General features: G+C 46.3%; 1 protein-coding gene across 1 annotated transcript in view; it reads left to right on the plus strand.

Moving 5' to 3' along the window:
• The window catches only part of NPLOC4 (NPL4 homolog, ubiquitin recognition factor), a 103,278-nt gene extending 77,583 nt beyond the window's left edge, over positions 1 to 25,695 (plus strand). The window contains exons 14-17 of the mRNA XM_073560459.1: positions 205 to 297; positions 3,240 to 3,356; positions 20,917 to 21,019; positions 21,752 to 25,695. Coding sequence (XP_073416560.1) covers positions 205 to 297; positions 3,240 to 3,356; positions 20,917 to 21,019; positions 21,752 to 21,912 — 474 coding nt within the window. The 3' untranslated portion in view covers positions 21,913 to 25,695. The remainder of the gene's footprint in view (positions 1 to 204; positions 298 to 3,239; positions 3,357 to 20,916; positions 21,020 to 21,751) is intronic.
• The last annotated feature ends 1,182 nt before the right edge of the window (positions 25,696 to 26,877 follow it).

Genomic DNA, 26,877 nt, shown 5'->3' on the forward strand with positions numbered 1-26,877 from the left:
AAAAAGCACTTGTATTATTTTGGTGTATGAATATGTGTACATGTTGTTTCCTTTTTTCTTGGTTAATAAACGAATTAAAAAAAAAATATCAAAGAGATCTTCCTTACTTATATATACACAACATTTATGTGTGTGAAATGTCTTCTGCGCTTTTCTCTTCAGCTTTTTGTATCCCTAACAGTTTGTATTCTCTCTACTTTACAGATCACGACCACATTCCCAAAAGATCCAGTATATACATTCTCCACCTCCAATTTGTTTCCCATTGAAAACAGAGAATCACTTGGGGAGACCCAGGTGAGACCCCCATTGTTTTGTGACATTCGTAAAAATAGATAACCCCCTGCTGTAATCTCAGGTGACATTACATGACATGGTCAGGGTGGTCTTTATTCAGAGGTTTTGTCCATTTAAATGGAAAAATATTTAGTAAACTTCCAAGAGTCTGAGGCTATATGATATTACTACATGTTTACCTGAAATAGTGCCCCCACTTGTCGATGGGCAGTTATGGTACTGCAGCTCACCTGCAGTCACTGATATAATATACCACTAACTGTAAATATATTTAGGACTAGCTGAAGAGCCCAGCTCTGCCCGGGCATAGTATCTAACTGTGGTTAGTGATAGCAAATTATAATTATCCTCCATCCCATAGTCCAGTGCCCATATACCCATCATACATATCCACCATCCCATAGGCCCGTGCCCATATACCCATCATACATATCCACCATCCCATAGGCCCGTGCCCATATACCCATCATACATATCCACCATCCCATAGTCCCATGCCCATATACCCATCATACATATTCTCCATCCCATAGTCCCATGCCCATATACCCATCATACATATTCGCCATCCCATAGTCCCTTGCCCATATACCCATCATACATATCCGCCATCCCATAGTCCCGTTCCCATATACCCGTCATACATATCCTCCATCCCATAGTCCAGTGCCCATAAACCCATCACACATCCTCCATACCATAGTCCCGTGCCCATATACCCATCACACATCCTTCATCTCATAGTCCCGTGCCCATATACCCATCATACATATCCGCCATCCCATAGTCCCGTGCCCATATACCCATCATACATATCCGCCATCCCATAGTCGAGTGCCCATATACCCATCACACATCCTTCATCTCATAGTCCCGTGCCCATATACCCATCATAGATATCCGCCATCCCATAGTCCCGTGCCCATATACCCATCATACATATCCTCCATCCCATAGTCCAGTGCCCATATACCCATCACACATCCTCCATCCCATAGTCAACCATTATGACATCATAATGAGCGGCGGGGCTTGCAACCTAGGATGACATCAGCGTCGCCATGGCAACCATTGTGACATAATGAGGGGCGGGGCTTGACGCGCACACACTTTTTCCCCAGATGGAGACAGGGGCAAAATTGTTTGGTGAATTGGAACGCGCGGGGTTAAAATGTCGCCTCACAACATATCTTAAGACGCTCTCGGGGTCCAGACGTGTGGCTGTAGCTGCGACGATGGGGATGCCTATCCCGGACATGCGCGCGCGCACACACACACACACACACACTTGAGCTTTATATATTAGACTAGCTGAAGAGCCCGGCGCTGCCCGGGCATAGTAACTAACTGTGGTTAGTTATAGCAAATTATAATTATCCTCCATCCCATAGTCCCGTGCCCATATACCCATCACATATCCTCCATCCCATAGTTCCATGCCCATATACCCATCATACATATCCTCCATCCCATAGTCGAGTGCCCATATACCCATCACACATCCTTCATCTCATAGTCCCATACCCATCACACATCCTCCATCCCATAGTCCCGTGCCCATATACCCATCATACATATCCGCCATCCCATAGTCCCATACCCATCATACATATATGCCATCCCATAGTCCCGTGCCCATATACCCGTCATACATATCCTCCATCCCATAGTCCCATGCCCATATACCCATCACATATCCTCCATCCCATAGTTCCATGCCCATATACCCATCATACATATCCTCCATCCCATAGTCGAGTGCCGATATACCCATCACACATCCTTCATCTCATAGTCCCATACCCATCACACATCCTCCATCCCATAGTCCCGTGCCCATATACCCATCATACATATCCGCCATCCCATAGTCCCATACCCATCATACATATATGCCATCCCATAGTCCCGTGCCCATATACCCGTCATACATATCCTCCATCCCATAGTCCAGTGGCCATATACCCATCACACATCCTCCATCCCATAGTCAACCATTATGACATCATAATGAGCGGCGGGGCTTGCAACCTATGATGACATCAGCGTCGCCATGGCAACCATTGTGACATCATAATGAGGCTTGACGCGCACACACTTTTTCCCCAGTATGTAGATAGGGACAAAATTGTTTGGTGAATTGGAACGCGCGGGGTTAAAATTTTGCCTCACAACATAGCTTAGGACGCTCTCGGGGTCCAGATGTGTGACTGTGCCAAATTTTGTGGCTGTAGCTGCGACGGTGCGGATGCCAATCCCGGACATACACACACACACACACACACACACACACACACACACACACACACACACACACACACACACACACACACACACACACACATATATATAAATTAACGGTTACAAAGCAGTTAAAGGAGTTATATAATGGGTCATAGGCCTCGAGATGTGACTTTTAATATACTGAAAGGGATGGGCCAGGATTAAAAATATGTGGCTGCCTTTTTCCAAAAACAGCACCCCCTGTCTGTGTCGTGTTTGCCTGCTATTGTAACTCCACTCTGTTGAAGTCATTAAAGATGAGCTGAAAAACCAGACAATCTGCGGGCATGGATGATGCGTTTTTTTTTAAGAAGACCGCCATGTTTTTGTAATCCTCGGTATCCCTTAATTATCGATGGCGTTGGAAAGGCAACTACAACTTAATCGGTTGGGGTCTGGCTCTCACATTTGTGGCTATCCCCAGTATTGCTTGAAAGGGATTGAGTGGCAGCATCAGGGACGGCCACAGATTGGACTGCACAGCGTCTGTATTATGTAATGCAGTGCTGCCTCAGAACGAAACATCAGCACCCTGAAAGTGCCCCCTCTACCAGATCCATCTGCTTGTGTTTCGTTCAAGCATTGTTTTTACTGTCAGTATAATGGACCCTATAATCCCTAGATTTTTGATGATGAGTTTTCTTCTTTCTGATGTGCAGGATTTCCATAGTTTGGCGACGTATCTCTCCCAGAATCCATCGTCCATCTTCCTTGAGATCATTTCCGATTTCCATCTACTTCTCTTCTTAGTCACCAATGAAGTGATGCCGCTACAGGTGAGCAGAGTATATTCCCTCCCCCTGTTTGTATCCCTGGCCACCATACTGGCATATCTGACGAGCTTGGTGTATGCCTCCATAGCAGATCCAATCCTATGTGCCATATGCCCCCCCTCCCCTTGGCTTCCCTGTGTATTGTATGTATTATAGCTGTGGGCAAGAGAGGGGCCTTACATGGCAAGAAGACTCACGCTGGGCTCATTGAAGTGGTATTCCCAGAAGCAAAATTTGTTAGAGAGAGAGACAGAGTGAGTTTTTTTTACCAGCCGCCAGAGCGGAATGTAGGGTTAAAGTTCGGGCATAGGCAATTCTTCCGGGCATGCGCAGTGACAAATGGGGATCCGGCCAGCCTAAAAAACGTTTCATAGTCTGTCCTGTCATGTCAGCGGACGCCAAAATTTTGGCAGTTCCGTAAAAAAACGGATCCAACGGATGACCATCCGTCAAGATCCGCCGATAATGCAAGTCAATGGGAAAAAAAAACGGATCCGCCAGGAAAAATGGTGGATCCGTTTTTTTTTTTTTTGCAAAACGGCGGATTTTGACTGATGGAGACAAACGGATGTGTGAAAGAGGCCTTACTTGTCTGTGAGACTGCCGAAGTTAGTGGAGCGATGTTCTCGTCCCATGGACAATGAGCAGAGGTAGAGCATGTGCACCTCTGCTTTATTAAAGACTAGCTGAAGAGCCCGGTGCTGCCCGGGCATAGTAACTAACTGTGGTTAGTTATAACAAATTATAATTATCCGCCATCCCATAGTCCCGTGCCCATATACCCATCATACATATCCACCATCCCATAGGCCCGTGCACATATACCCATCATACATATCCTCCATCCCATAGTCCCGTGCCCATATACCCATCACACATCCTCCATCCCATAGGCCCGTGCCCATATACCCATCATACATATCCTCCATCCCATAGTCGAGTGCCCATATACCCATCATACATATCCTCCATCCCATAGTCCCATGCCCATATACCCATCACACATCCTCCATCCCATAGTCCCATGCCCATATACCCATCATACATATTCGCCATCCCATAGTCGAGTGCCCATATACCCATCACACATCCTTCATCTCATAGTCCCATGCCCATATACCCATCATACATATCCTCCATCCCATAGTCCCGTTCCCATATACCCATCATACATATCCGCCATCCCATAGTCCCGTGCCCATATACCCGTCATACATATCCTCCATCCCATAGTCCAGTGCCCATATACCCATCACACATCCTCCATCCCATAGTCCCGTGCCCATATACCCATCATACATATCCTCCATCCCATAGTCCAGTGCCCATATACCCATCACACATCCTCCATCCCATAGTCAACCATTATGATATCATAATGAGCGGCGGGGCTTGCAACGTATGATGACATCAGCGTCGCCATGGCAACTATAGTGACATGAGGGGCGGGGCTTGATACGCATACACTGTTTCCCCATTATGTAGATAGGGGCATTATGACATCATAATGAGGGGCGGGGCTTGACACGCACACACTTTTTCCCGAGTATGTAGACAGGGGCAAAATTGTTTGGTGAATTGGAACGCGCGGGGTTAAAATTTCGCCTCACAACATAGCTTAGGACGCTCTCGGGGTCCAGACGTGTGACTGCCAAATTTTGTGGCTGTAGCTGCGACGGCACGGATGCCTATCCTGGACATACACACACATACATACACACATATATACATACACACTTTGAGCTTTGTATATTAGATGCGGTTTCTTCTGGGGCTGGTTCAATACAAAGGTTTGGTTCAGGTGATGGGGAGGGATCCCTTGGTTCAGGGGTTGGAGGCAGGAAGTTGGGTTTGATGTATCCTACTTTAGCGCTGATACCTAAAGTCTGGGAGGCAATTAAAAAGATAGGGGTTTGGAACACTTGACAAATTTTTCCCTGATATGGCAAAATGAGACTACCGGAATTTAAAAATTGGATGAGACTGGGAATACAGTACATGCTTCAGGTGCAGGACGCGCAGGGACTGGTGCCCTTTGGAACGTTGCAGGAAGATTATGGGCTACTGGAGGTCTGCAGATTTCAATATGGGCAGTTTAGGCATGTAGGCATGCTTATGTTACGCAGAGTAGGACGATGCATATGGAGATTCACAAGGATATATTGATTGTTTATGTCTGTGCAGAGAGGGGAACAAAAGGGGTAGTGTCGGGCATTTATAAGGATCTAATGCTTACTTTTTTAAAATAATTAACCTATTAGAGCGCAGGGGAAATGGGAGGAGGAGTTGGGTAGGATAGAGGAAGATAAATGGGAAGTGATTATGGAATATATACCCCAATTATCGCTGAGTGAACCGGGCAGACTCTCACAGATATATGTACTCCCTAGAGTATATAGGATTCCTGAACGGCTGTATAGAGCGTGTCTGAGACAGACTTCTGAGTGTCCTCGGTGCCGAATGGAGGGGGCTGGAATTCTCCATATGTTATGGCAGTGTCCAAATCTGAACCCATAGGCGGTGCTTAATGCCATAGGAGGAGCGTATGGTTGTAGAATTGAAAGGGATCCTGTGGTGTGTAAACTGGGATATGTGGAGGAGGTCCAGGTACATAATAAATATAAAGTGGCAATAGCTAGATTATTATATAGTACAGACCAAAGGTTTGGATACACCTTCTCATTCAAAGAGGTTTCTTTATTTTCATGACTATGAAAATTGTAGATTCACTCTGAAGGAATCAAAACTATGAATTAACACATGTGGAATTATATAATTAACAAAAAAGTGTGAAACGACTGAAAATATGTCTTATATTCTAGGTTCTTCAAAGTAGCCACCTTTTGCTTTGATTACTGCTTTGCACACTCTTGGCATTCTCTTGATGAGCTTCAGGAGGTAGTCACAGGAAATGGTCTTCCAACAGTGTTGAAGGAGTTCCCATAGATGCTTAGCACTTGTTGGCTCTTTTGCCTTCACTCTGCGGTCCAGCTCACCCCAAACCATTCAGGTCTGGTGACTGTGGAGGCAAGGTCATCTGGCGTAGCACCCCATCACTCTCCTTCTTGGTCAAATAGCCCTTACACAATCTGGAGGTGTGTTTGGGGTCATTGTCCTGTTGAAAAATAAATGATGGTCCAACTAAACGCAAACCGCATGGAATAGCATGCCGCTGCAAGATGCTGTGGTAGCCATGCTGGTTCAGTATGCCTTCAATTTTAAATAAATCCCCAACAGTGTCACCAGCAAAGCACCATCACACCACCTCCTCCATGCTTCACGGTGGGAACCAGGCATGTAGAGTCCATCCGTTCACCTTTTCTGCGTCGCACAAAGACACGGTGGTTGGAACCAAAGATCTCAAATTTTGACTCATCAGACCAAAGCACAGATTTCCACTGGTCTAATGTCCATTCCTTGTGTTCTTTAGCCCAAACACGTCTCTTCTGCTTGTTGCCTGTCCTTAGCAGTGGTTTGCTAGCAGCTATTTTACCATGAAGGCCTGCTGCACAAAGTCTCCTCTTAACAGTTGTTGTAGAGATGTGTCTGCTCCTAGAACTCTGTGTGGCATTGACCTGGTCTCTAATCTGAGCTGCTGTTAACCTGCGATTTCTGAGGCTGGTGACTCGGATGAACTTATCCTCCGCAGTAGAGGTGACTCTTGGTCTTCCTTTCCTGGGGCGGTCCTCATGTAAGCCAGTTTCTTTGTAGCGTTTGATGGTTTTTGCCACTGCACTTGGGGACACTTTCAAAGTTTTCCCAATTTTTGGGACTGACTGACCTTCATTTCTTAAAGTAATGATGGCCACTCGTTTTTCTTTACTTAGCTGCTTTTTTCTTGCCATAATACAAATTCTAACAGTCTATTCAGTAGGACTATCAGCTGTGTATCCGCCAGACTTCTGCAGAACACAACTGATGGTCCCAACCCCATTTATAAGGCAAGAAATCCCACTTATTAAACCTGACAGTGAAACCTGTGAAGTGAAAACCATTTCCTGTGACTACCTCTTGAAGCTCATCAAGAGAATGCCAAGAGTGTGCAAAGCAGTAATCAAAGCAAAAGGTGGCTACTTTGAAGAACCTAGAATATAAGACATATTTTCAGTTGTTTCACACTTTTTTATTAATTATATAATTCCACATGTGTTAATTCATAGCTTTGATGCCTTCAGAGTGAATCTACAATTTTCATAGTCATGAAAATAAAGAAAACTCTTTGAATGAGAAGGTGTGTCCAAACTTTTGGTCTGTACTGTATATTGCGCGAAAACTGATCGCCAGATACTGGATAAATGAAGATCCGCCGACGTTGAGGCAATTTTTCAGACAGTCTGACTATATTGTTAATATGGAAAAAGACATTTACGTTAAGAGAAAAAGCATAAGAACATTTGAGACACTATGGACACCTTGGGTGGAGAGAAGATGACCCTGAACTTAGGTTACACCATGCATTATTTGCTGCTCTTGTATGTAATGGGGGGAGGGGAAGGGAGGGAGGGAATTTCTGAAACTAATGACCATAGTTAATGTTTTCATGGTGAATTTTGTTCTATTGTTTTGTACCTTGAATTTGGTTAAATAAAAATGTATCTGATTAAAAAAAACGGGTTTCTGCAGCGCCTAAAGGCCCTTTTACATTTAGCGATGCACCAGCGATCCGACCCGGGCAGGATCATTGGTGCATCGCTAAATGATCGCTAGTGAGCTTTCACACAGAAAGATCTCACAGCGATGCAGCAGCGACGCAGCGCACGATACTCACCTTTCACACACAGCGATGAAGACGTCCTCCCGCCCGCCTCCACGCGTCGCTCGTCGTCACAGCAGGAAGTGCCCGACGAGAAATGGAGTCGGACATTCTCGCGCGATCAGCGATAACCAGCGGGGGAGCTGGTCGGAGGTAAGTATCACACATAGCGATATCGCTAGCGATATCGCTATAACGTCACAAAATCGTTGACGTTATAGCGATATCGCTATGTGTAAAACCCCCTTAATTCTCAGAACCCCAAAGTGATTAGTCTTCTGTTTTGATTTTGATAATACCCCCTTAAAGATGATGGACGCAGTAGATAAAAGGACCTAGCTCTACCTCCCCCCACTTGTGGCTTTTATAGGCATCGTTTGTGGAATTTAAACTTGATTGACACCAAACTCTTTAATGTGAACATCCAAAATATTGGCAGTGGGGGGAAGAGGCAGCCTCCGAGATTACTAAAAGCTTGTCTTATGGAACCGCCATCGTTGCACTCCTTACCTCGAACTCTATTAAAAGTTCTCTGTTCTCATGACACCAGTGATGCCATTTCAAGATGATCTCTACCCGATGCAGGGACTTCATTAGAACAGTACTTGCGTGTCGACCCAGGACATAATTCCTGGAGATCAGCAGGGAACCAGAGAAGCAGTGGCTTAGATGTGGCAGGGGATTGGGAAAGTGAAAATTAATACTTTTTCTTGGGATTGTAAAATTCCCTTAAAATGTTTTTTTGTACAATATGAGTATAAAATAGAGAGGATTAGGATTTTCTAACTTGTGACCCTCTGTAGTGGGCAGAAATAGACTTCTGGTATATGGCCCTGTTTGGTTCATCTTCCGGTTTTCACAATGTTGGGGTATGTACATGATTTTTGATCATTTCTCATAGCTTGTTGTCCTGGATAGGATAGGAGGAGGTAAGTATGGGCCGTACACAGCTGGGGCAGCACATGTATAAGCACTCCTGCGATAAATCCTACAGATCAATCATGTAATAGGGGAATATGTGAAGAAGAACTCGGGTCGTCAGTGTGAAGAAGCACACTCCAGAGTTTTTTTTTTTTTTTTTTTTTCTTTTTAATTTGTCACCTGGAGTGGTGCTTAAAATTGAAGTCCCCCCCCATATGATCCTCGCCTTCCGGTGTTTTCATTTGTTATCACCACTACTCAGATCCGTCTCCTGCGGTTTGTGATTTGGCTGCTCCAGTGTTTCATGGAGCGAGAGCGGAGGTTACTAATTAATGTAAGTCAATGGGACCCTCGCTCTGGCTATCATAGACTTGCATTGACAGCTTGTGATGTAGCTTCAAACTTATGGCCAGTCGGAGGCCGCAGGAGCGGAGCGGCTCAGAAACACTGTGAAGATGACAGAGGGTGAGTATATGACCAGGGGCAGGGGGCTTGTACGCTTTAAGCACCACTCCAGTGCTGAGAAAAAGAAACGCTGGAGTGGCACTTTAAAGCTGCAAGATGTCTTCTGAGCTGTTATAAATAATAATAATAATAATAATAATAATAATAATAATAATAATCTTTATATAGCGCCAACATATTCCGCAGCGCTTTACAGTTTAACAGTTTCAAAACACAAGTCATAAGTAACAACATTAACAATACAATAATTAATGCAAAATAAGACGACCCTGCTCGTGAGAGCTTATACACGAGTTATACACAAGTCCACCATTGTGAAGTCTACACGAATGGTTTAGAGCTTCTACAAAACAGCAGGTTTTTTTTTTGGGGGGGGGAGTGGGGGGGTTCCCCGTATTTAGCATGTCTTGTAAAGCGTTCTCTACGTATAGCAGGTTTTGTGGGTTGTTCCCAGTGTACAGCTGGTCTGGTGGGGTGTTCCCTGGTATACGGCAGAACTTTTTGGGTGTTCTCGGTGTACTGCTGGTCTTGTGGGATATTACCGGTATATGTCAGGTCTTGTGGATTGTTCCTGGGAAATGGCAGGTCTTGTGGGGTGTTTCTGGTAAAGGGCAGGTGGGGGGTATTCTTGATATGCAATGATCCAAGGGTAAGAAGTGAACTAGTGACATCGTCATTGACCAGTTGTGTGAATGGAGCTGTCTGAGATTCTAAAGAATTTAATTTGCTGCAGTGGGGAGACATCTGGTCCCATCCAACAGTAGAGCAACTATACTACAAATTACTGAGAACCTAACAATGATGGAAAGATATCAGGACACAGAGCATCACAGCTATGATAGAAAGGTTTCAGGACACGCAGAGCATCACAGCTATGATAGAAAGGTGTCCCGACACGCAGAGCATCACAGCTATGATAGAAAGGTGTCAGGATATGCAGACCATTGCAGCTATGAAAGAAAGGTTAGTCACAAAGTCCAAAAAAGTGATACAGATGGTACTTCTCCAACATAAATGCAACACAAGTTTTAGCCAAAGGTACATGGCACCCCCGGAAGAAGCATATGGTGAAAGCACGTCTGGGTGAGAGGATGCTGAGGTGGTCTTCATTACTTCCATCGCTGAGTATTCACTCCTCGGTGCTACAAGTATGAAAAACTACTAAGGGAGTTCCAGTCATTTGAAGCATTTCATGATCAATTTTTTTCATTGTATTGCACATATTTATTAGACCCTTCTAGTCCTTCCTCTACTGAAACTCATTGGCCATATAAAGATCACTGGATCCTTGATTACTCACTGACTCCGTGTTTCTTCTTCGTCTCATTGGGGGACACAGGTACTGTGGGTGTATGCTACTGCCGTCTGGAGGCTGACACTAAGTATACAAAAAAAGTGTTAGCTCCTCCGCAGCCGCATACACCCTCGCCCCGATTGCGGGCGGAAACCGGTTTTTTGCTTAGTGTCCTATGGAGGCACACATAGTCTGGATCTCTCCAGACTATTTTTTTTTTTTTTTCCTTTATGTTACTATGAAGATGAGACAGGGGCGACGGATCCTATTGAAAGGGTCCAATCACCCCAAACCATCAACGGGCGAGCACGCGTTGAGTATCGTCTCCGCGTATCCTTTCCCGCACCGAGGGACATATGTGGGACTTTCCCCAGACTTCTATTTTTTCTTTTTTTATTTTATGAAGATAAGACAGTGGCAACGGATCCTATTGAAAGGATCCGATTTCCCCAAACCATCAACGGGCGAGCACGTGCGAGTATCCCTCCACGTATCCTTTCCCGCGACTAGGGACATTATGCCAGACTTAGCCCTGTCCACCCCTAGGTATTGAAACCATGGGCTTGCTCAGAGGCACAAGACTAGTCTGTGCGGCCCCCACTGCTCCACCAACGCAAGACGGCGGTGCTGCATGACGGCGGACGGTACCTCTCCTCGCCCCTTCCAGGGCGGACGGAGCTAGGGTGCCTGCACCGTCCAAATGAATTACCCAAATTCCTCTACCTAGTGGCTGGAGTCGCAGGTAAGGATGGCTGGGGAGGGCCCTGGGCAGCGTTTTGGGAGAGGCTCCAGGTCAGCGGTGCGGCCAAAAACTGACCGGTTATGGGACTAAGGCTGCAATCCGGCAGACTCCATTCCCCTCCCTCCTTCCCCCTTCTCCTATCCTTCTCGCCTCCTTCCCTCCCTCCCTACTACCTGCATGTGGCTCATCAGGGCTGCGGATGTGGAAGACCGCCAGTGCGTGGGTGAGGAGAGCCGTTTCTTGGAGGTGCTGAGTAATTTAGCCCACGTCTTCGGCCTAGGCCGCGGGTGGAAGTTCCGCCCCCGGCGTGACGTCATATCCGGCGCCGCCCCCCGCGGCTAGGGCGAGCGCCAGACAAATTGAGGCCCCGGCTTCAGGTTAGGGTAGGCCGTGACCAGGAGAGCACCTCACCGCCTACCCAGAGGTGAAGGAGTGCATCAGAGGCAGGAGCGCGGGGGGACACAGGAGCAGGGTAAGTGCGACCCCCCTCCCTGGAGCCACGCTACGTGCGATAGGGGGTTATCCTCCTCCTCCTTTCCCCTCAACTCTCATAGATTGAGCCTAAGCAGCAATATGTCTGGGAAAGGAAAAACGCACACGTTCCTTTATGCCGCATGCATTTCCTGGGGGGTTATGTTCCCACGAGCGCAGACTATTAAGTTATGTGAGGCCTGTGACTCCGAACGTGCCCAGGAGCCCTCCGCTGCGACGGAGCCCAGAGATCTGGATCCCCCCCGGAATTAGCGTTCTCTCTCTCGCGGGCTATGGCTTCGCTTACAAAGGCGATCGAGACCCTTCAGGCCCCGGATAGGGGCAGAGACGACGGCTCGCCTGTCTGGGAGGGTTCATCCGCCTCACAAGAGCCTCCGACCTGCAGGGGCCGCACTCTCTCTAGGCAGACACATAGGAAGAGAACCCACACTGCGTCTCCGGGCCCCTCCGGTGCTTCGGCATCCGTGAGTGCGGCATCTCCTTCACCGTCACCATATTCCGGTAGCGAGCAGAGTTCAGATTATGACGCAGAGGAATCCCTGGACCTGGATACCCCGGGTTGTCGGTAGACGATGGACAGTCTCATTGAAGCTGTCAATCAGACTTTGGGTATTGAGGAGGACATCTCCCTAACCTCAGGAGATAAGGTGTCCTTTAAGAAGGCCAAGCGACCGCATAGGGTTTAACATGGTCCAACGTAGCAATGAACATAGTACTTTTTCCTATCTAGAAAAAAGGACGTTCATAATGGAATGAACAAAAAGGCAACTCCCTTAGAAATATATAGACCTACATAGAAGACGGAGTATGACGCCATGAAGTCAATAACAATAATTGATTATGATGTCAGAAATTATTCGCTCTTTATTAATACAGGTGCATAAAAAGTGTACATTACAGAATACAATTATATGATCAGATGTCGGATATGACACTACAAAGAGAAGGGGATGGATGCACCGCACATGTATGGTAAATGCAATAGTACAAAAAATATAAGTTTTCAAAGCCCCAAGAAAATGCATGAAAACTAGTACCCACGCAAAAAAGTCTCACACTTAAACATCTAGTGTTGCTATCAGAATAAAGTGCATAGCAAAAGGCATGGGGAATTCATGCAAATACTTAGCAATAAAGTGCTGTGTGCAAAAAAAGCATGGGGGATTTTGCAGAAGAGTAATCATGCTTACCCATAAAGAAAGTGCATGTGCGTGGCGTCCAGCCCCAAAGCCCCTACGCACGTTTCGCGCTAGGCTTCATCGGGGGGCATGTGTGGTACTGCTAGAGGTGCGGGGTATAAATGGCTAAAGACCAGGTGTCCGAAATTAGCATCACTGCGGGAGGAAGTGAGCGCATGAGAGGCGGGCCCCGATCGCGGCGCGTCACATCCGGCCGTCATTGCCTGTGGGAGGGACAGGGAGAGATACAGCTCTCCTGACGTCATTGTCCCGCCCCAGGCAGAGCTGACGCCTTCAGAGATGCCCACTAACCATGGGACCAGCCGCGCATGCGCAACCACGCAGCGGCCATTTTAAGTACTGGCCAGAAGCGAGGGCAGGTGGAAAAAAAAACGCATAGGGTGTTTAGCACTCACCCAGAGTTCGAGGACATACTGCAGCGTCACAGGGAACGTCCAGACAAGCGTTTTTCGCAGGGCTGTGGAGTCGGTAAGCCAAACCTGCAACTCCGACTCCGACTCCTCAATTTCCCTTACACCGACTCCAACTCCGACTCCACGACTCCGACTCCGACACATATTGCTTATATTTAAGTGAAAAATTTATTGTAGCACAATGTGAACCTCAGACATTTAATCATTTTTATGATCCAATAATCAAGATATTTATATAGAACAGAATATATATTGGTGTACTACCCGGTTTTCATTCTTTTTGGTACAGATACGATATGGATAGACAGATATGGATAAATGGATAGATAGAGCAGATTTCTAATCTGCTTTTGCTATTGAAAACATTATCTATGAGCTCAAAAACCTTTCAGGTGATGCAGTTTTTTAAAAAGATGATCAGCTTTTGCAGCTGAAAAACGTATCCTCAAAAAACACAGGAAAAACGCTGTGTGTGAATGTAGCCTTAGATCAGGAATATAACAGCCATTTATAGGACATTTCATAACTTTCCCAAACTCCTATGAAAAAATATTCAGCACATCCTGCATTGAATTACTGTACCCAATTTATTATATATTTTAGGAGTCGGAGTCGGTCCATTTTATACCGACTCCAACTCCGACTCCGACTCCACCAAAATGAGCACCGACTCCACAGCCCTGGTTTTTCGGGCCAGAAAACGCTAGAAACAAGATATCCGTTTGCACCAGAGCTCTGTAAGAGATGGGCGGAATCTCCGGTTGTGGATCCCCCAGTGTCACGCTTTCTTCCATTAAAGACCCCACAGATCGTCTCATAGAGAGCTTGGCCCGCTCAGTATATGAAGCATCAGGATCAGCACTCTCTCCCTCATTCGCGACAACATGGGTAGCCAAGGCCATGATGTCATGGTCAGAATCTTTAAATAAGGTCCTGCAGGATAGCGACCTGCCAACGGAGGTGTCTGAGATAGCAGGTCAGATCGCGATGGCGGGTGACTAATTGCGCAGCACTAGCGGCGGCGAATGCAGTCCCCATTAGGAGAGCCCTGTGGTTAAGGCTGTGGCGGGCTGATTCGATTTCCAAGAAATCCTTGACTTCCCTGCCTTATCAGGGTAGCTGCCTATTTGGGGAAAAATTAGACAAACTCATCTCAGATGCTACAGGGGGAAAAAGCAGTTTTCTCCCACAGCAGAAAATGAAATTGCCATTGCGTCAGCCTAAGGCACGCTTTCGGGCATTTCGCAGCCCCGGGTGGATGGCAGCGGCCAGTTCTTCCGCCCCAGGTTGCTACAACCAAGACAAGGATCGTCAGGTCACGTATACAGCCAACCCGCTGGGCAGGATGCGAGGCCGCCTGCCCAGGTCAAGGGGAGCCAGGTCCCAGAGACTCTCAGCTAAATTACTCCGGTTCTGCCACGTCTGGGTCACGGTAGCACGCGAGTCATGGGTGGCGGAATTAGTGTCGTCCGGGTACAAAATAGAATTTGTCAGATACCCTCCAAGACGATTTTTTCTTTCCCGGCTTCTCAAAGTGGAAGCCCGGGCAGAGGCATTGCTAGGGGCCATTGAGGTACTTCAGCGCAACGGGGTCATTGCTCCGGTACCAAAGTGCGGAGTAAGTCCGGTTCTGGACCTAAAGCTCCTGAGCAGGTTCATCAGAATCAGACACTTTCGAATGGAATCCCTCCGTTCAGTTATATCGGCCATGGCGCAGGGAGAATATGGAGCAGGGAGAATACTTGGCCCCGATCGACGTCCAGGATGCTTACCAGCACGTCCCTATTTTTCCTCTGCATCAAAGGTTCCTACGTTTCGCAATCGTTGGTCGGCATTTCCAATTAGTAGCTCTGCCTTTCGGGTTGGCCACCGCCCCCAGAGTGTTTACGAAGGTAATGGCGGTCGTCATGGCCATTCTACACTCTCGGGGCATAGTGGTCTTGCCGTACTTAGACGACCTCTTGGTGAAAGGTCCGTCTTTTCGGGCATGCGAGGAAAATGTCAACATCACGCTGGATACCCTATCCCGCCTTTGATCGTTGGTAAACGGGAAGAAGTCATCCCTTGTCCCAGCTCAGAGGATTTTGTTCCTAGGGATGATTTTCGACACCTCCCGAGGGTTGGTAGTTCTCCCTCAGGACAAGGCTCGAGCGCTCCGGCAGGGAGTTCGGAGGCTTCAACAACCAGGCCCTCACACCATTCGGTTCGGGATGAGGGTTCTAGGGAGGATGGTGGCGGCAATGGAAGCAATTCCGTTTGCCCAATTTCATCTTCGTCCCCTCATCTTGGGACAAGAGTCCATTCACACTCGATCATCAGTGCAGGTTGTCTTCTCAGGTCAAACGGTCACTGCAGTGGTGGACGCGCGACTCCTCTCTTCTTCAGAGGAAACCCTTCCCCCCAGATCAATGGTTGGTGATCACAACCGATGCGAGTCTCCTCGGTTGGGGGGAGCAGTTTTCTGCCATCACATGGCCCAGGGGCAATGGTCGCAACAGGAGGCACGCCTCCCGATCAACTTGTTGGAGATACGAGCGGTGCGGTTGGCACTGCAACATTTCCAGCACTTTCTAGCAGGACGTCCTGTCCGGATTCAATCGGACAACGCCACGGCAGTGGCGTACGTGAATCATCAGGGAGGCACGCGCAGCAGGGCAACCATGCGCGAGATAGAGCATGTACTATGCTGGGCCGAAGGGAACCACTCGGTAATCTCAGCAGTCCACATACCAGGCGTGGAAAATTCGGCAGCGGACTTCCTAAGCCGGCAGGGTGTCGTGTCCGGGGAATGGTCTCTGCACCCCGAGGTCTTCCAGCAGATTTACCAGCGGTGGGGGACACCGGACGTGGATCTGATGGCCTCCAGGGTAAACGCCAAAGTGGCCGTGTTTGTCGCTCGGTCTCAAGACCCGCGAGTGATCGCAGTGGTTGCGTTGGTCCTACCATAGAACCAGTTTCGGCTCCCATACCTGTTTCCCCTGCTGCCGCTACTTCCGAGGGTCATCAGGAAAATCAAGACAGAGGGGGTTCCGATAATTCTGCTGGCCCCAGACTGGCCCCGTCGGGCATGGTACGCAGATCTAGTGCAGCTCCTCGCAGACGTTCCTTGGTGTCTTCCGGAATGACCAGACCTACTATCTCAGGGGCCGATCTGCCACCCGAACTCAGGGGCCCTGTATTTGACGGTATGGCCATTGAATCTTGAATTCTGACCCAGACAGGGTTTGGGCGTGAAGTGGTTGCTACAATGGTTAGCGCCCGGAAGCCTACCTCGGCGAGAATTTACCATCACACAATTTGAAGGTTTTCTTTGGTTGGTGTCGAGAGCACGGGGTTGCTCCACTGTCCTTCTCTGTTCCCAACATCCTGGCTTTTCTTCAGTCAGGCCTAGGGTTGGCCCCAAGTTCCCTTAGGAGACAGATATCGGCCTTGTCTGTCCTCTTCCAGCGAAGAATCGCTACTAATATGCAGGTCAGGACGTTCATTCAGGGGGTCTCTCATTTGGTACCCCCCTATAGAGCACCCATAGACTCCTGGGACCTTAACCTGATCCTGAGTGTCCTGCAGGAGACTCCTTTCGAGCCATTACAAGAAATTTCATTGTCGTATCTTTCCAGGAAGGTCACATTCTTGGTAGCCGTAACCTCCATTAGGCGGGTCTCGGAGTTGGCAGCCCTATCTTGTAGTGCACCGTTTCTTACCTTTTACAAGGATAAGGTAGTTCTTAGACCAGCTCCCCCATTTCTGCCGAAGGTCGTGTCCTCATTTCACATTAATGAGGACATTGTTCTGCCTTCATTTTGTCCTGCGCCAGTACATCAGGTGGAAAAGACGCTCTACACATTGAACCTAGTGAGAGCGCTCAGAAGATACGTGTCGCGGACGGCAGCTTTTCGCCAGACAGACTCTGTTTGTGGTCCCTAAAGGGCGCAGGAAGGGACTCGCAGCCTCAAAGTCGACCATAGCCAGATGGATCCGTCTAACTATTCAAGAGGCTTACCATATTAGAGGCGCACCGATTCCAGCAGGGATAGGGGCGCACTCTACTCGGGCAGTGGGCGCCTCTTGGGCGCTTCGGCACCAGGCTTCGGCAGAGCAGGTATGCAAGGCAACAACCTGGTCCAGCCTGCACACTTTTTCTAAGCATTACAATGTGCATACTCAGGCTTTGTCAGATGCGAGCCTGGGTAGAAGAATTCTCCAAGCAGCAGTGGCGCATCTTTAGACAGGAGGTGCATGTGGCTTGGATCGGTGAGTCAATCTCCCACCCAGGGACTGCTTTAGGACGTCCCACAGCACCTGTGTCCCCCAATGAGACGAAGGAGAAACATGGATTTTTGTGAGTACTCACCGTAAAATCCTTTTCTCCGAGACGCTCATTGGGGGACACAGCACCCACCCTAGTAGCCAGTTGGCTCTTGTTTATTTAATTAATATGGTTCCTTTTTAAAATTAGGGTGGTCCTTTTTCAGACATATGGTATTCTGCTTTAAGGCTAAATTGGTTTTGTGTTCTCCTACTGCTGTTGCACTAAACTGGTTTCCGCCCGCAATCGGGGCAAGGGTGTATGCGGCGGCGAAGGAGCTAACTCTTTTTTTGTATACTTAGTGTCAGCCTCCAGACGGCAGTAGCATACACCCACAGTACCTGTGTCCCCCAATGAGCGTCTCGGAGAAAAGGATTTTACAGTGAGTACTCACAAAAATCCATGTTTCCTCTTTTTAGGGTATGTGCACACGTAAGCTTTTTTTTTGCGTTTTTACCAAATAAAATGCTTAAAAGAAGCATCCCATTCATTTCAATGATTTCCGCACTTTTTGTGCATATTGATGCATTTTTTTTCCGTGAAAAAACTGCAACGCGGAAAAACACGCAGCATGCTCATTAATTTCACGGAAAATTCAGCATTACTAGTTATTTTCTATGAGACTGGGGACGCTCCGGAAAAAATCGCATAAAAACACGTATGTGCATAAAAAGGGGTGTATGGACAAGTCTATGTCTATGGACAAGTCTATGTCCCTGTATGTAAATGAACCGGGGTTAGCTGAGACCCCGGAGAACACGATCCTGGTCGGTTCTTACCAACCCCAGTGTTGTGATCACTGTTATTCATAGAATAACGGCGACCACAGAAAGAAATAAATAGGAAATCAGACTCTTTTTTTTTTTTTTTTTTTTTTTTTTTTTTTAATCTCCTCTGATATGATCTAGCACATCTGAGGAGCGAGAAATGGGGTCCCCCGAGCCCTCCCGATTCCTCCGGCTGTGTCCCCCGATGTCATCTTCTGAGAATAAAATGGTGGGTGCATGTGTAGTGTGCCCGCCAAGATATGCTGGCCGGATCCAGCAACAATAGGAGATTCCTAACTCAACCCCCCCCCCCCCCCCCCCCCTTTATCATCCACTTAATCAGGTTAAAATAATAAAATTAAAAAAATATATTTTTTTTCAGTTAGGGTTATAGCTAGGGTTAGAGCTAGGGTTGGGGCTAAGGTTGTGGTGTTGGGGTTAGGGCTGTGTTAGAGTTGGAGTTAGAATGGGGGGGTTCCCCTGTTTAGGCACATCAGGGGTCTCTAAACACGACATGGTGGCCGCCATTGATTCCAGACAATTTTGCGTTCAAAAAGTCAAACAGAGCTCCGCCCTGTCTGAGCCCTGCCATGCGCCCAAACAGTGGCTTTCTCCCACAAATGAGGTATTGGCGTACTTGGGAGAAATTGCACAACAAATCTTGTGATCCATTTTCTACTGATACCCTTGTGATAATAAAAAAGTTTGCTTCCAAAGTAAATTTTTGCGAAAAAAGTAAAATACTATTTTTTTTTTCCTTCCACATTGCTTTAGTTCTCGTGAAGCACCTGAAGGGTTAAAAACCTTCTTGAATGTGGTTTTGAGCACCTTGAGGGGTGCAGTTTTTAGAATGGTGTCACTTTTGGTATTTTCTGTCATATTGACCCCCCCCCCCCCCCAAAACTCACTTCAAATGTGGTCCCTAAAAGGATGGATTTGTAAATTTTGTTGGAAAAATTAGAAATCGCTGGTCAACTTTTAACCCTTATAACGTCCTAACAAAAAAAAAATTGTTTCCAAAATTGTGCTGATGTAAAAGACATGTGGGAAATGTTATTTATTAACTATATTGTGCGATATGACTCTGATTTAAGGGCACAAAAATTAAGTTTGAAAATTGCAACATTTTCAAAATTTTTATTGCATTTCTGTTTTTTTCACAAATAAACGCAAGTCATATCGAAGAAATTTTACCACTAACATGAAGTACAATATGTCATAAAAAGCAGTCTCAGAATCAGCGGGATCCGTTGAAGCGTTCCAGAACCTCATAAAGTGACAGTGGTCAGAATTGTAAAAATTGGCTTGGTTATTAAATACCAAATTGGTTCTGTCACTAAGGGGCTCGCAGAGCATAGCATATATGATAGAAAGGTTTCAGGATATGCAGACCATCACACAGCAATGATAGAAAGGTGTCAGGAGAGCATTGCAGCTTCTGCTGCTAACGTCCTGTGGTCATACACAAGGAAAGGGTCTGGTGGTGAAGTCCATGCATTTTATGGGTCAGCACTTTTTTGTGAGCAACTTATGGGTGTCACACATTACTGGGGTTGTACTTGTATGTCTGATCAGACATCGCAGTCTAAAGTGGCGTGTATGCCAGGTGGTGAGCACCCTGATAAAACAAATATTAAGAAAGAGAATATATTAAGTACACACAGATGCTGCCATGGCATTGAAGCTGTGGCCTTGGCAATGTCCATCGCCTATGTTGGTGAGTTATATGTCATCCATGTTGGTGTGTGATACGCTTCCGCACTGGCTCGCTCTCGTTGCTGGGGTCTCCTCTGTATTCACGCCACAAGCAACAGGAATCTCAACTGTGAGATATCATTCACAGATGTCTGCGCCGGGCCGCAGAGCCTCCTGTTCACACTCATAATTGGCAGCCAGTGACACTGGCAGGGGACCAGTTTCTATTTTATAGGCAAGGAAATCAGTCTATGCTTATAGAGCATGTGCACAGCAGCTGGGATGTCCTTGTTCGCCTGGTGGTCAGGTCCTTTGAAGTTTTAAGCCATCATGTGACGGTTTATTGCATGGCTTGGATAGCATTTGTCCTCAAAAATCGCTCCAGTCCACCTCCTCCTAGCCTAGAGTGACTAATCACGGGGAGAAATAGATTACATTGAACTTCACAGCAGTGATATGTGATATAAAGTTCCCCTTTCATTCTAGAGATCTCATCATATGTATTTATCCCTTTAGGATAGTATTAGCTTGCTCTTGGATGCTGTAAGAACCAGGAATGAAGACCTTGCTCAGACTTGGAAGAAATCGGAGCAGTGGGCGACCATCGAGCAGTTGTGCAGTAAGTGCCGCAAGATAAAATAAGTAACTGCGTTCACCCTGAATTCTAAATATTGCGAAGTCATGTATGATGTATCCATAGGTTATGCTATAAACTCTGGATGAGAAACGGGGTTTGTCTTTACTAAAAGAGCAGATCAACATAATTCATTCCCTCCCAATAATTTCTATTTCTATACACTCCTAATAGCAACTTGACTTGAAATATTCCCGGGACCCTAGTCCAGCTGCCGTGTCAGTAGTAAAGAAAGTGGGTTCTTGAGCTGTGACCACCACCAGTTTCCAAAATGAAAGATCTCTGCAGATCTGTACTTGGTATAGTTTTCTTAGTATCTCAAAGGGGCGTATAAAAGGACAAATCAACCACTATGAACTTGCGGTCAATCTATATTGTGTAGGTGACACCAGTGGTCTTACAGCACCACCTGAGAGAACACATATTGATGAGAATAGACTGGAGGGTGAGAAGTGATGACAGCAGAAAGTAAAGGAATTTTTTGCGGCTCTGAACAAAGCAAAGAACAAGACAGTTGTCGTTGGGAAAATGCTGCGAATATCTGTCACACATATGTTACTTATTATGTAATATATTATTAGGGCTCGCATGCTCATGATGGCCATCATAGGGACTTAAAGGGCCACACCTGCTTCAAAATATATGCCGGTCTCCATTTCTTATCCATGCACGTGTTTTCCAGTCCTTTATGAATTAAGTATTGTCTCTTTCCTTTAGGCACGGTTGGAGTACAACCATCAGAGCTTCAAGATTACGGGGCCATCGGGGGATCCACGCAGGCTGCCTCATCAACGTCGATGTGGTCCTGTCAACACTGCACCTTCATGAACCAGGCTGGGACAGACCAGTGCGAGATGTGCCGCCTGCCCCGGACCTAACATCAGCGCACAGACCTTGGGGCAAGCAAGAAAGCACTATCAAGAGCTGATCTTAGGCGAGCCCCATCCTATAATGTTCATTGTGTAGGGCTGCGTGAAGGAGACGTCTTAAGTTTGTCCATTCTCCAAGGGTAGTATGTAGGGGTGCAGAGCTTATGAGCCCACCAGCCACAACCAAAGCCCAGCCCATAAAGTATGGAAGTGGGGTTGGGTTGATAAGATGTTGTCTTGCTCCTTGCTTTGCCTCCTGGACCGTCTGCCAGTTCTACAGCTTGGGCTGGCACCTCTGAGCTTTCCTGCATATCTTACACATTCACCTTCTTAATTGAAAACGGAGCCTAGTTAAAGCAGTCATGTCTTGATGATTATACTTTACCAAGAGGCGGCTCTTGCACCCATCCTGTTCTTTGCATCTGTCGGCACGCCGTTGTTTTACTTTTCACGTTGGCAACATCTGGATTGGCAGCAAGCAAATCTTTACATTGGAGAAACGATCGACTTTTATCCACCATGACCGCGATCCGCAAGTATTACTTTAAATGCTAACGACCTTAGATTAAAGACAGACTTTTGGGTGGACTTCATGTCATTGGTAGTTATTTTTCTTAAAGGGAAATGCTTATGTAGATCAGAAAAGGTTGGAGGAAAAAAAAAAAAAAAAAAACCTCACGTTCTACACAGTGTATTGGGATTTTTTTCTGTGCCAGCCTCTCGATCATAGCAGGGACCAGAACAATGTGTGTGGGGAAGAAGAGGTTCAATTAACTGTCCATCACTAACAATAGGTGGTAGTACTGTAAATCAGTGGGGAAGGGCCTGTCTGAGGGTCTTTAATATGCTGCAGCGGGGAGAAGCCCTCGGACGTCTTCTCTTGCTCTCACACCTCTACAGGTGATTGACAGGTGTCTCCAATGTGTGCACGTAGGGAGAGACCTGTCAATCAACTAGAGGAGGTTGGGAAGAAGCCCGCCAAGGGCTGCACCTGACTAGTCAGGTCACTACCTATAATACAACATTCTCTTGCCATTAGCCAAAGGTGGTGGACAACTTTTTACATTTTTATTTCCAGAAACTGTGCCACACTTGTCAACAGGCGATGTCCTCTATTGCATTAGTCAAGCAAATGGGGTTGAGTTGCAATATCTCAAACCACCCAAGAGTGGTGCTGTTTCTGGGGAGGGAAAATAGTAGCCCCCCCCCATTGTCTAAACTTATGCATCCCCCGACCTTTATAAGTAGAATCTGTACGCAAACTAGGTGACTTATAAGGCAATGTCAATCCCTGCACGACATTTTATTATAATAGCTTTTTATAAGGTCTACCAAAGCCCCATTAACATGAGGGGATTAAGCAATATGTTGCGATCCCCTGACATATAAATCCTGCCGATGTGGCAGATGAGTAGAAAGAACGGCGCAGTCCGCACCACTGGCACCAGGCGGTTGCAGTAAATCCTCTTCATGTATAATAGATTTCCATATCCCAATAGCGTTGTATATAATGGATACAATAAGACAAGCCTCTCAGGGCCCAACTGGACAGTATATTTAGATACGGAGTTAAAAAGCCCATATATCAGTGTGTCTGACCCACAGCGATTACAGCAGTTTGCAGAGTGCCTTATTAATACTGCCCTAGTGGGTTTACCATTAGACCGCTCATTTCTTTAGGTGGGAGGAGGATATTTTTTTTTTCTTAAGCATATATAAGGTAAAAGAGGAAAAGTTTCTGCATCTTAAAGAGGTCCTATCACTATATTGTATGAGAATCTGATTAATAAGGCAGCAAGGAGCGTGGCTGGAGTACAGGCAGGGATGTGTTGCCTAGCACCTTCATTTCCCTGGGTTCCGTACTAATCAGATTTCTGGGAGGATGCATGTATCTGACCCCATAGTGGCTGCCGCTAATGCAAACTTTTACCATTAAAAGCTGCCAAGTGTTCCACGTGGAACGTATTACTCATTTGACTACTTGTTTTCACTAGAAAAAGGAGAGTCATATGCTAAGCTTAATGGCAGATGTGTGAACAGAGCAGAGGAGAGGAATGGCTGATACTTTACTACCATTTTCGCATGGCACCTTCTGTAGCATTGGATGTTGCCAGAATGACATCCCTTCTCCGAGCTAAAGAGGATCACCTCATCTATTAGAAGAGAAGGACTGACGGCTGACAGATTATTGGCCACTTGGTATATGGAACAAAAGGTGTAGTCTGGTTGCTATGGACAGAAATTTTAAGAGTAGTCTCACCAAGGCAGCCCCTATAAATTTAAGATTAGCACTCTGGACCCCTATCTATGAGCCAGGAGGGAAAGACACTCAAAGTATGGATATTGCTTTGGAGGACTTAAAGGGAACCTGTTGTACTGAAAATGGTATCTGATCTGCAGGCATGATGATGTAGCGCTGGAGGAAGTGATCAGGTTTATAGGAAAAATGTAAATAAAAGGTGCAATTTATTCATTGAATTCCATGTTGTTTGCAAATTAGTCCAATTTAGTCAATCACTGAGTGGGACCGCCCACTGGACTTCTACATAGAAACAGCAGGGTTTCATAGAATACTGAATTGTTACTGAATTTTTTCCAACAAACTAATATATCATTCTTCTCAGCTTTTCCTCTACATCGTGCTGTCCACAGATCTGACTGAATGATAATATGACAGGTTCCCTTTAAACTGTCTTGACGACTCATGTTGTGTCAGCTCCTACATGAAAAAGGCTGACTGATGAGCCCAACCTGCTTTGAAAGGGTCCATACAGCACTACTAGAAGTGTGCATGATGAGCGTTGTCCCCCTCCTGATTTACCATAATAAAGGGAATCTTTGACATTGCTCTAGCCCTAATGTGTAAGAAAGGTCTCTAGACCCCCAAAAATGATCAGCTCTACCTTCAGTAAGTGTTCTGTTTCCCTGCAGCACCACCACAGGAGAGATTAATATTACACTGTTGCCAGTCAAGTCAATTGGGTTTGCCTTTGTAAAGTAGAACCGGACAGGTCCTTCACAGTGAGAAACACTCTTTTATACCTGCTCTCAATTGTAACCAAATGATCCCTCCATTGATTCTGTGGTTGGATATTGAAAAAAGGGTTTGACAAATAATACTGCCAAATACTTCCTGCAAATTAGTCCATATATCAGAACCTGCAGTGGAAACCCCATATACATAAAGGTCCACTTCCAACCAATAACAGGGAATCCCTTGCCCTGCCAAGTTAGAGTCCAGCTGCTTCTCAAATAGCTCCGTTTCTACCCTAACCACAGTCTGTGTTCTCGATGGGTCAGGAGAGCGCATGGACGCTCCCATCACCAAGGACCAGCCAAAGATGACGGTCTGTGTGGTGGGGCATTTTATTTAGACCCTAATACTATGTGCTATATCTCATGACAAGTGCCTTTTTAAGAAGGTCCCTTACATCTTTCCATCAATAGGGTTGTGATTAATGATGTAACAATATCTGCCCGGATTTTCATCTATGGCGATCTGAAGTGTGGCAAAGTCTCTTTGATTGGGCTACTAATAGACACAGGTCCGTGGGGGAGTAGAAGGTATTTTGGGTCCTTCTGTGAGAAGGACAACCAGGTCCCACCTGTGGTTTGCCGTGAGTACGCCGGAGCTCTTTTGAAGTGTAGTGCCACTTGACCTCTCCAATTTCTTTTATTCTCTCCTCATGGTGTACTTTCCCGCTGGGGCTTACAGGAGTGTGGGACACCAGACGTCAGACAGGGTTGTGTGTATTTTAGCACTGTTGAATTGAAATAAATGCTTGACAAATAGCCACCGTTGTCTTTGTATTATTGTGTTAAGTTCATTAGTCTCCTCTGTAATTAAGGAGTATTGGCATCTAAGGAGCCTTCACTATAAGTGATAAGTGAATGTGCTCGGATAAGGTGTCATACGAGCATGCTCATGTGCTAACCAAGTGTCTTCGGCGTGCACGAAAAATATGTTTTAGTCCCCTCGTCTTCATGTCTCACGGCTTTTCGCCAGCCACAACGCATGCAGAGATTGCCTGTTTGTTAGGCAATCCCTGCATGTGTTGCTGCTGTCGAACAGCGACGAGACATGCAGCCCTGAGAACTCTATTTTTCGAGCACTCCGTTAGCACACGAGCATGCTCACTCATCACTATTCACTATCTGTTGGGATGGCGTTTGTACCTGTTGTAAAAATTTTTAAAAAAAATGTTCAAGCCCTTTTGGTCCTGGGAGCAAATTTTCTCAATTGAGTTCTTTGGAAATTCCATTGACTTTTGTAGTTCCTAATGGCTAATAACCTTTATAGCCACATACTCCATGGAAGCCAGTAATTCAACTCTTATGGTAATGCAGTCGTAATGTACAAAGCTTTCTAATAACATGGGACATCAAATATTAAAAGTGTCCTCCCAACACTACAATATTAGTTGCCGGTCCTTTGGAAAGTCCGACCAATATCAGGTCGGTGAGTGCTCAACTCAACATTTAGGGGAATGGGGATTATCTGTAATACCATTTATTAAAAGGGTTGTCCGTTAAGGCTTTTGGCTCAAGTCTGCAGTCACACTATGTTAATTCAAACTTTGGGATCCGCACAGTGCGTGCTGTCAGGATTCTCCAGCGCCAGGAGTGGGCGGTCATGTGATTTGCATACTTCTGGCTACATTCTGACTAGACGTGTCTGGCTTTGCTCCATTCACTTTTATTGAACAAGGCCGCACACGTCTAGTCAGCATGTGATCGCATACTTGCCGTCAATGAAGAATCCTGACAGTGCGCACTCTGTGAGTATTCACAAGTCTGCAGTCACATTAAGTGAATGCAAACTTGAACCCCAAGCCTTGAAATCGCTTTAATATTAGGTAAAAATGTATTTGTTCCTGTTTCTCTAAGGTTAAAAATCCAGACTGAGCATCCATCTACCTATTTATCATTCTGTGAAGAAAACGCCATATTGTGCTATTGATCAGTAACCGCAGT

This window comes from Dendrobates tinctorius, unplaced genomic scaffold (genome assembly GCF_039654945.1).
Source record: "Dendrobates tinctorius isolate UK_male_01 unplaced genomic scaffold, ASM3965494v1 ptg000014l, whole genome shotgun sequence".
Lineage (NCBI taxonomy): Eukaryota > Metazoa > Chordata > Amphibia > Anura > Dendrobatidae > Dendrobates > Dendrobates tinctorius.